The sequence below is a fragment of the Zootoca vivipara genome, chromosome 9 (genome assembly GCF_963506605.1).
Source record: "Zootoca vivipara chromosome 9, rZooViv1.1, whole genome shotgun sequence".
Taxonomy (NCBI): domain Eukaryota; kingdom Metazoa; phylum Chordata; class Lepidosauria; order Squamata; family Lacertidae; genus Zootoca; species Zootoca vivipara.
This window is the reverse complement of record NC_083284.1, coordinates 59181381-59191743: the sequence shown is the minus strand read 5'-3', so window position 1 is coordinate 59191743 and position 10363 is coordinate 59181381. Positions and strand designations below refer to the sequence as shown.

The 10363-nt window shown below is 51.7% G+C and overlaps 1 protein-coding gene across 1 annotated transcript; it reads left to right on the top strand.

Moving 5' to 3' along the window:
* Positions 1-4276: 4276 nt before the first annotated feature.
* On the top strand, positions 4277-10106 carry PHOX2B (paired like homeobox 2B). The gene is made up of 3 exons (XM_035113475.2): positions 4277-4517; positions 6481-6668; positions 9654-10106. The coding sequence occupies exons 1-3, from the start codon at positions 4277-4279 to the stop codon at positions 10104-10106; spliced, it is 882 nt and encodes a 293-aa protein (XP_034969366.1).
* The last annotated feature ends 257 nt before the right edge of the window (positions 10107-10363 follow it).

Sequence of the window (10363 nt, the reverse complement as noted above, 5' to 3'; positions counted from 1 at the left end):
TCTCTTTGACATCTGATGGGAGGGCGTTCCACAGGGCGGGTGCCACTACCGAGAAGGCCCTCTGCCTGGTTCCCTGCAACTTGGCTTCTCGCAACGAGGGAACCGCCAGAAGGCCTTTGGTGCTGGACCTCAGTGTCTGGGCACAACAATGGGGGTGGAGACGCTCCTTCAGGTATACTGGACTGAGGCCATATAGGGCTTTAAAGGTCAGCACCAACACTTTGAACTGTGCTCGGAAACGTACTGGGAGCCAATGCAGATCTTTCAAGACCGGTGTTATGTGGTCTCAGCGGCCGCTCCCAGTCACCAGTCTAGCTGCCGCATTCTGGATTAGTTGTAGTTTCCGGGACACCTTCAGAGGTAGCCCCACATAGAGCGCATTGCAGTAGTCCAAGCGGGAGATAACTAGAGCATGCACCACTCTGGCGAGACAGTCCGCAGGCAGGTAGGGTCTCAGCCTGCGTACCAGATGGAGCTGGTAGACAGCTGCCCTGGACACAGAATTGACCTGCACCTCCATGGACAGCTGTGAGTCCAGAATGACTCCCAGGCTGCGCACCTGGTCCTTCAGGGGCACAGTTACCCCATTCAGGACCAGGGAGTCCTCCACACTTGCCCGTCTCCTGTCCCCCACAAACAGTACTTCTGTCTTGTCAGGGTTCAACCTCAATCTGTTAGCCGCCATCCATCCTCCAACCGCCTCCAGGCACTCACACAGGACCTTCACCACCTTCACTGGTTCTGAATCGAAAGAGAGGTAGAGCTGGGTATCATCATATAATCTCTATGTTGTGGCTTTGAGCCCCATGTTGGATTGCAGGGGGTTGGACTAGATGACCCTCGCCGTCCCCTCCAACTCTACAATTCTACGGTTCTTGCAACTGACACCGTGGTTCTCAAAGGATGTGGCAGAAGAGGATGCCAAGTGCGGCAGGAAGATCCAAGGACAATAATTTATACATTTCAGTATAGTATAGTACAGTACAGTACAGTATAGGATATATTTTAAAAATTCTTTCTTTTATCTTTTCAAAATCAAGCACCGCTAGGAGTTGCTTGTTTTCCAATGCATTTCTTATTGTTCTGGCGCAAGCCAATATTTATTCTGAAAGTGTAACCCAGAAAAACAAGTGTGAGAAAAACTGATGTAGCGCAAAGCACGATACTCCAGAAATACTTATGTTACCGAAGGAGCCTTCCCCCGCCCCAAGCAGACATTAAATCCGGTGTAGAAGCTTACTTAACTGGAGGCCGGGTTAAAAGCGTCAAGAGACCACGTGGAGTAACAGAGGCCTTCAGAGTGGTTGCGTTGGAGCCACTCCCGAGGACTCCGCCTCCGAGTCAGCTTGGCGTTGTGGGTTTTTTCCTCTGCCCGGGGTTGGTGTGTCGTGTGTTTGTGTGTATAATACAGATATGTATGTATGAGCCAAAGAGGGCAAACAACCGCCCCCCCCCAGCTCCTAATAGCCTTTCGATGCGCACCACTTTTTTGCCTGAGACTTATCAGAGATAGAAGTTTTGCATAGACGGCGGACCCCTTACCCCGCGTTTGGACTCCGGAGAGGTCGTCCAGGAAACTCTCCGTCGCCACTTGAGATGTTTCCCTCCCCGACTATCCTCGCCTGCTCCGGGAAAGTGTGCCCGTTTCCCCCCCGGCTCCGGTTCCCCGCTGCCAAGGCCGACGCGCAATTGCGCGCTCTCCGAGAGCACCCTCGACTACAGCGCCATCCTGGCCCACGGACTGCAACGGCGCTGCGTGGGTTGTCCTCTCAAGAACCCTTTTCATCGGCGAGTTACAAGGACATGTAGCAAAACACACACACACCGCCCGTTGCAGCCGCGCTCAGGGTTTGAAGGAGCCTTTTAATGTGCAATAAAACACTGGAGAAAGTCCGGAGGTAGTTCCGGCGCACGCGAGATTTCTCCCCGCACATTTTTCCATTCTGTTCGGCTCGTTGATGAAATCGGTTAAAGCTCTGCAAATACTTCGGATCGGTCTTAAAGGCTTTAAATACTATCCGAGTGTGCTAGTTTTATTAGCTCGGGAGGGATGCAAGGAAGCTGTGATTGCGCGCGCGGAGACCTTCAGAAACATCCGGAGTTTGTTTGCTTCCCCTCGCCCCCCCCCCCACTTGCCTATTCATTTTGCAAACATTGCTACTTGCCTCGCGATAGTTTGGTTTTGACCATCTCAGAGGAAGGAAGAGAGATCTAAATGCAGGAAAATGGATGGCGTGGACTTTGTATTTCGGGGTAAATAACAGGCTGCAATGATCTGCAAGGAAGCACCATGCAAATCGTGAAATCCACAGACAAGAATTTAGGGGGAAACTCATTAGCTTAGGCTCCCTGGGAGGAGAAATGTACCGGTATTTTCTTATACAGGTACAAGGGAATGCGAAGGGAGCTGCAGCGTTGTCAGTAAACAGAAAACGTGACTTCATCGGGAGCATCAAGACACCAACTTGTTATTGGAGCTGTTTTAAAGTAGATTAATGTCATTATTTTCGTTACGTTGGGACCTCCACTAAGCGCAGAAAGTGAAAAGGCGAACGAAAAATTAAAAACAAAACAAAAACAAAGCACGTTAAAAAACCCGGCCCCACCTCGATCTCTATGAAAGGGTGTCCATATCTATTCCGCTAAAATCCATCGGATTATAAAACTGTTAGGGTCCGGCTGGGGAGACGTATTTTGTGAACGCGACGGGAGAAAGGATGCGGCCCATGCGGGTTTTAGGTGGGCGGGTAGCAAACCACGACGCGCGTTGTGGACCTGCCCGTGATTTAAACCCAGCCTCTGGGCCTAACCGCTGCCTTTGAAACCCAAGGGTTGGGTGCGGACGGGCTTTTCTCGTGGGCTCTCGGTTAGTCTCGAGAACCACCGGGCGGGGGGAGGGAGTTGGTGGTGGTTCGGATGGTGTCAGGAAAGGGAGACGCGGTGGAAACCGCCACCAGGCACGCGCGACCTTGGAAGGAGAAGCGCGGGGTGTCCCGTCGGTTCCCCCGCCCCACTCTCCCTCCGACCAGGTGCCTTTGGGAAACCCCTGCATCCTCTGCCACTCCCCACCCCGGGGTCCATTTCGCAGGGTGCCCGAGTCCTGCCAGTGTCTTCGTCCTTTATAGCGTTTCACGCTCGGCAGGGGGTCTCTTTGGAGTTCAATTGAGCGCGTAACGCGCGTACAAAGCAGGTTTCGCGAAGACCCCGGGGTTTCACTCCTTAGTCCGAAGCTGCGGGAGAGGGAGGCGTCTTTCTCTTCTTGATGCACACACACACACATGCACACCCTTAAAACACACACACGCACACCCAAAGCAACAACCCCCAACCCTTCTCTCTTTTTATTCCCAGGTGTGTGGGTGTGCGTATCATAGGGCAAACTTCTAGAGGGCGAGGTCCCTCCAGCCCCCCAATAAAATATTTAAATATTTGAGGGGGGGAGGCCTCAAAGTTGATAGGCATTGCCATTCAAACGGCGTGTGGGTGTCGTGTCTTGTGATCGATTATGTGGGGCCGGGTTTACCTGGGGCCCCAAATATTTTAAGCAAGTTGGCACCCCTGTATATAGGGGGTGCGTGTGTGTATATGAGTGAGATCAGTTAAAAAGGAGGCTTAAAAGCTCGGGCAAATCGGATCAGGGAAAATCGTCACCCAACTTTCCTCCTTTCCCAAGGAGGCTGATTGAATTAAAAGGGCAGCGAGGCTGCTTGGCGAAACAGAGGACCGGGGACGTCGAGAGGGTGTATATTAAATTCTCATTAGAGATGCAGGAATCAGCCAGAGGGATCTTGGGCAGCTCAGCCTGCCTCCCTCCCTCTTTCCTCCCCCTCCCTCCTTCTCCCCTTCCCCCTCCTTCCCCTCTTCCCTCGCTCCCCCCCCCCCCCACCCCCCACCCCAGTTGCCAGCCCAATAGACTGATGAGTTATTGTCATGTAAAAAGCGCCCGCGATCAGACCAACCGCTTTGCTATTGTCCAAGTGGAAACAGCCAAGTTTATGATGAGGACTATATGCTCTAGAGACCTCAGGCAAGGCAGCTCATAGGAGCCGTTTTTTCATAAAACTCGGCACGGCTGGTAGCAAGGAGGCCACTCTGGAAGCAAGAGCGGAGCTGTGAGCATCTCGCTCTCTCCCCTTGCCTTGGCTCATCTTCTCTTCCCCCCCATCCACCTCGCCCCACCCCCCACCCCACCTTGACAAGAAGCCCCCCATCTTTTCTCTCTCCCCACCCTCCAGCCCCCAAACCCGTTGGCTGGGCCATCCCCGAGCCTTTTCCAATGTATAAAATGGAATATTCTTACCTCAATTCCTCCGCCTACGAGTCGTGCATGGCTGGGATGGACACGTCCAGCCTGGCATCGGCTTACGCGGACTTCAGCTCGTGCAGCCAGGCGAGTGGCTTCCAGTATAACCCCATCAGGACCACTTTCGGGGCCACCTCCGGGTGCCCGTCCCTCACCCCCGGATCCTGCAGCCTGGGCACCCTTAGGGACCACCAGAGCAGCCCATACGCGGCAGGTAAGGACCCTGCGCCCTGGCTGGAGACTGGAGAGAGAGAGAAGGGGAAAGGTATCCGAGAGAGAGAGAGAGAGAGAGAGAGAGAGAGAGAGAGAGAGAGAGAGAGAGAGAGAGAGAGAGAGAGAGAGAGAGAGAGAGAGAGAGAGAGAGAGAGAGAGAGAGAGAGAGAGAGAGAGAGAGAGAGAGAGAGAGAGAGAGAGAGAGAGAGAGAGAGGGCAAGAGACGAGGAAGGGGGAAGAGCCAAGCCAAAGCCCGACCGAGGAGAAAGAGAAAAAGGGAAAAAAAGAGGAGAGGGAAGCCTCGCTTTGATTGCATTTGGAAAATGGCAATGTGTTTAGTATTTACCCAACGAAATTTGCTTACACAAATGAAAGAATTTATCACGTTAGGAGCGATTGCAGGGAAGGAGAGAGAGAGGAGAGGAGAGAGGAGGGGTGGGTTGGGTTGGGTTGGGTTTGTATGTTGGGGGGGGGGGTGAGAGGGGGGGTGTAATTCACTTACACCGTTACACTATCCGAAGTCACACCCGAAACCGCCAACAAAATTATCTTAAACTGCCAAAATGATCGGCATAATTTATTTACTTTGCGAGGGAGACGGAAAAGCTGGGGGAAATAATTAAATAAGCCGCGAGGAAAGCTCATTACTGACACTGTCTTCTTCATCATCTTCATCTTCGTCGCCTTTTCCTCCTTTCCTTCTCTTTCCTTTTCCTCTTTTAAGAAACCACATCCACCACCACGGGCAACAACAGTAAACAAGCCATGCAGAGAGATAAGCGGGCACTGTCTCGCTGCTAGTATTTTCCCTTTTTCTTTCATTACTTTATTTCCTTTTTAGCAGCTCCCCCCTAGGAACAACGAAATCCCACTTCGAGTAAGGGAGGAGGTGCAAAACATTCAGGGGCAGCTCTGGAGCTGTCCGGGAGGGGGAGGCGACACTTACTTGGGAGCACGTCCCATTGAGCTCAATCGGACTTCCGAGGCAACATATTTAGGATGGCACCTGTCCGCGTTGCTCTATTCCGGTCAACGCAACGTGTCGATTTCGCTATCAATTTCCATGGAAACAACAGCATCTCTGGTGCTGGTCGTGGATCATTATTATTTTTGAACCATTTTTGTACTAAATCAACATAGCTGCCAAGTTTTCACTTTTCTCGCGAGGAAGCCTATTCAGCATAAGGGAAAATCCCTGTAAAAAAGGGATAACTTGGCAGCTATGTAAATCAAGCAGGCATGTAGCAGTAGCATTTTGAGAGAAAGGCAGCCTTTGCCGTCTTGTGTGAACGCTCATACCCGCATCTAGCGAGATCGCCCTGCCAATCTCTCCATTCGTCATCTCTCTTTGCAATATTGAAGGAGATGGCGGGCGGCGCAACTACAAGATTTGTCTGCCATTCCAACGAACCACCCCCCATCTTAATTGTCATCGCCCCCCCTCCCCGCAATTTCATTTTTGGAAAATCGTCGCTAAGGGTGGTATACTTTTGATCCAACCGCAATAAACAGATGCTGTCGGGGTGGGTGGGAAGGGAGGTGGTTGGGTTTTTTTTAATAACCTATATCGAAAGTAAAAAATAGTGTTTTGGAGAATCCATCTGCAAACAGACCGTATCATTCTCCTTCCTTATCCATTTCGTTATTGCAATACATCCCCCTCCCTTTTCTGGATTAGAAACGTTAACCGTCTCAGAAAACGGAGGGGACACGAATGCGTTTCTTCTCCATGTCTGCTCGCGAGTAAGCTCCCTGGTTAAGCGGGTTGTTAGCACGGCGGTGTAGAGTAAACGGTTCCGCGGGTCACACTCCGTCCGACCGCCGCAAGCGCAGTGAAACCATTCGAAACCGGATCCCCTGAACTGCTGTCCTCGCGTTCCAACGGCTTATGCGGGGAATCGCAGCAGCTTATCGACTGGCCTGTGTTTCTGTTCCTCCCATCCCGCTCCCCTTTCCCTCTTTAGTCCCCTACAAGCTCTTCACCGACCACGGAGGCTTGAACGAGAAGAGGAAGCAGAGGCGGATCAGGACCACGTTCACCAGCGCTCAGCTGAAGGAACTGGAAAGGGTGTTCGCGGAGACTCACTACCCGGATATCTACACCCGGGAGGAGCTGGCCCTCAAAATCGACCTCACCGAAGCCAGAGTTCAGGTTGGTGAAGGAGCTCCTTTCGATCCGGATTGCAGCAGCCGCCTAGGCCGCTTCATCCGGAGCAAAGCATCGCGGGTGGGTCTCTCTCGCAAGGTAGCGACGGGCAGCTTTCAAGATTTTGCTGGACGGGAAGTAACCAACGACAGAGAGTCCCAGGGTGGGAAGCCTGTTGCTTTTGCACATTTTCATAATTCCCTTTGGAAAAATCATTCTGGGCTGCTGCCTTTTTTAAAAAAAAAACAAAAACCTCGTTTATCTTGAGTCATTCCTCCATCAGCAGCAGCAGAAGGCTTTGCATCCCAAAGCTGTTTCACGTTCCTCATGGTAATGAGTAAGACTTCTAAGGGCAGCAATTTCCTTGGTGAGCCCAGCGACTAGGATATGTATTCCCTACAGCTTGGCTCACTTCCTAGAGCCACCCATTTCTGTACAGGAACCTTGTCAGTTCCTGATTTTGGCAGAGGACACATTATCAGCTGGATAGCTGAACAGGGCAGCATGTGGTGAGGACCACACCATTCCGAGTATTAGATATTTGCATCTCTTCTATAATTTTGATTTTTTTCCCTCTCCCCGAGTTCTTGTTGGCAATGCTCTCTATTTCTAACTTAGCAAACTGGAAATCTGAATTCTAAAAGCAGGGAGAGCTTTACACCAAGATCTCACCTGATCTGCAATCTAAACACCTTTACCTTGGAGTCACTGATCTGAAATAATTATATTTGGCACCCACTGATGTGTCTTAAAGACACACCCTAAATCAGGGGTGGAGAACCTCTGGCCCTCCAGATGTTGCCAACGGCCAGCAATGATGTTAGTTTATATCTAGCAAAATCTGGAGGGCCAGAGGTTCCTCATGTTTGCTTTAAATACTCTATCCTTTCACTACTTCTGAGCATCTCAAGGGTGCTAAAGAATGGTTTAGGATGCGCCAATAAATAATAACACAAGTCATTAAGACTACAATCCTATCCAACTGCTCAACGGAACGAAATTGAGATTTCTGAGAAAACAAGGCTGCAAACCACTTTGATATACCACAAAGCAGGTCACAGGGGAGCAGTTAATTTGCAAAGCAAGCCAGGCCAAAGCATGCCACGACAGATTGTGGCATGAAGGCTTTAAGCATGGGCAGAAGAATGTTAGGGTGATGATGCCAAAAAGCAATAAATTCCCACAGAGGAGAGTCATTGGTATTGGAGCTGAAAGGGAATGTGGCTGTTCTGCTTTGGTGTTGTTTTTGTTTTTATTAGGTATTCTATGGGTTTTTTTCTTGATTTTATTCTGTGAACTGCCCTGAGACCCCCAGGTATAGGGCAGTATATAAATTCAAAAAATAATAACAACAACAACTAGCAATTAGCCAACATGCCAGATGATGTGTGTGGCCAATGCTCTGGTTCCATGCCAGCACACCTGGAAACATCTTAAGAGTGGTCGCCTGTTCTTTTTATTTACGCACCGTGGCCGAGCTGATGGCCAGCAGAACTCACAGACAGGCTGCATTATTCCTCAGCAGAAGAACAATAATACATGTTAGTTTATAGCAACAACCAACTCTGCAGTGAAGGACTTTTCCTGTCCACACTGCCCACACAATAGGGAGTAAATTACAGCAGTTCATTGTCTGGACCTATTAAGAGAAAACAGTCCTCTGCTGAAATGATACGAAATGCTGAAATGATACCCCACCCATCTGGCTGGGTTTCCCCAGCCACTCTGGGAGGCTTCCAACAGAAATATTAGAATACACTAATTTCTTAAAGATTAAAAGCTTCTCTAAACAGGGCTGCCTTCAGATGTCCTCTAAAAGTCTGGTAGTTATTTTTCTTTTTGACCTCTGGTGGGAGGGCGTTCCACAGGGTAGGTGCCACTACCGAGAAGGCCCTCTGCCTGGTTCCCTGTAACTAGACTTATTGCAGCGAGGGAACCAGCAGAAGGCCCTTGGCACTGGACCTCAGTGTCCGGGCAGAGCGATGCAGGTGGAGATGCTCCTTCAGGTATTTTCTAAACCATAAGTGGAAGAATTTGCAACCCTGAACTCCACCACATTGTATAACCTGAATTTGCAGCATGTCCATTTCACATCTTCTCCTTCCTAAGGACCACATAAGGTGGTTTTAACTAGCATCTTTTAGACACTGGGTGTCTAAAGCCAATTTACCCAGTCGCATCGTGCCAGAAAGCAAATACAACCATGGAATAAGCCGGCCATCTGTAACATGTTATTTACAGTATCTTACTATTGCTGCTACCCCTGATTTCTCACAGGGATGGGAATTTGTGGTGCTCACAGATGGGCTTCTCTACGCAAGACCTGGCCGGTTATTGCCCGTCGGTTGGCATTGACTTCGGAAATGGGCCTTTTAATTCCCCATCCTACACCCATACCCTAAGGATAGTTAGCAGTGGGTATTTTAATCCTTTTGGGTGCACACTCAAGTTCACGTACTAAAAATAGTTGCCAGTTAAGACCTACAAGGATAGATCTTTCCACATGTTTATTGATTGTTTTCTTTGGCTGAAGCTGGGATAGCTCAGTCGGTTTGAGCCCCACGTTGGGTAAAAGATAACGGGTTGGAACAGATCGCCCCATGGTCCCTTCCCATTCTACAATTCTATGATTTTAGTAGTGACCGTCCCCCCACCCCCGCTTTTAAGGGAAATTGCCTTATTCCGAATAGGATTCCTCGCGATAAAAGGGAAAAGTTGACAGCTATGCCGCTGAGTTCTGAACCAGCTATTTTGAATCACACTACGGCAAAGTGGCTTTCAAGATGCGCTTGTGAGAGACAGAGAGAGAAAGAGAGAGGGGGGGAAGGAAAGGGGGATGGTCTCGCATAATAATCACAAACACAGAATCGGTGACTCTAGGTTGCTCTGGCTTGACTCGCATATCCCGTGCACGTGGGAATAGAAAGCCCGTGTCCCCCCCTCTGAACCTCTCTCTTTTTTCTCGTTTCTTCCTTCCTTCCTTCCTGCCAGGTCTGGTTCCAGAACCGACGTGCGAAGTTCCGCAAGCAGGAGCGTGCGGCGGCGGCCGCGGCGGCCGCAGCCAAGAACGGCTCGTCGGGGAAGAAGTCCGACGCGTCGCGGGACGATGAGAGCAAAGAGGCAAAAAGCACCGACCCGGACAGCACCGGCGGGCCCGGCCCCAACCCCAACCCGGCGCCCAGCTGCGGTGGCGGTGGGCCCAGTCCTACGGGAGGCCCCGGCGGACCCGGAGCCGGCGGGCCCGGGCAGGAGGCCGGCAAAGGCGCGCCGTCGGGGCCTGGCGGCTTGGCGGCGGCGGCGGGGCCCGGGCAGGGCTGGGCCCCCGGGCCGGGGCCGATCACCTCCATCCCGGATTCCTTAGGCGGGCCCTTCGCCAGCGTGCTCTCGTCGCTGCAGAGACCCAACGGCACCAAAGGCACCTTGGTGAAGAGCAGTATGTTTTGAGCGCGGGGCCGGCCGGCCGGGGCTGCGTCGTCGGGACCGGGCCTCCCTCGACGGACGCTTCCCCAATGGCCGAGAGCGAGGAGGCGGCGCCCTCTGCAGGGAAGGGACTCGCCAGGCCTCCACTTCTGCCCTCCTCGCTCACGTCGGAGCGGCCCCGACGGCGCGGACTTGCAAACGACCTTGCCCGGGCTACGAACAAGCGAGCGCGCCCCGTCGTGCGCAGCGTTCTGCTGCTGCAGGCGCCGCACCTCCGCCCT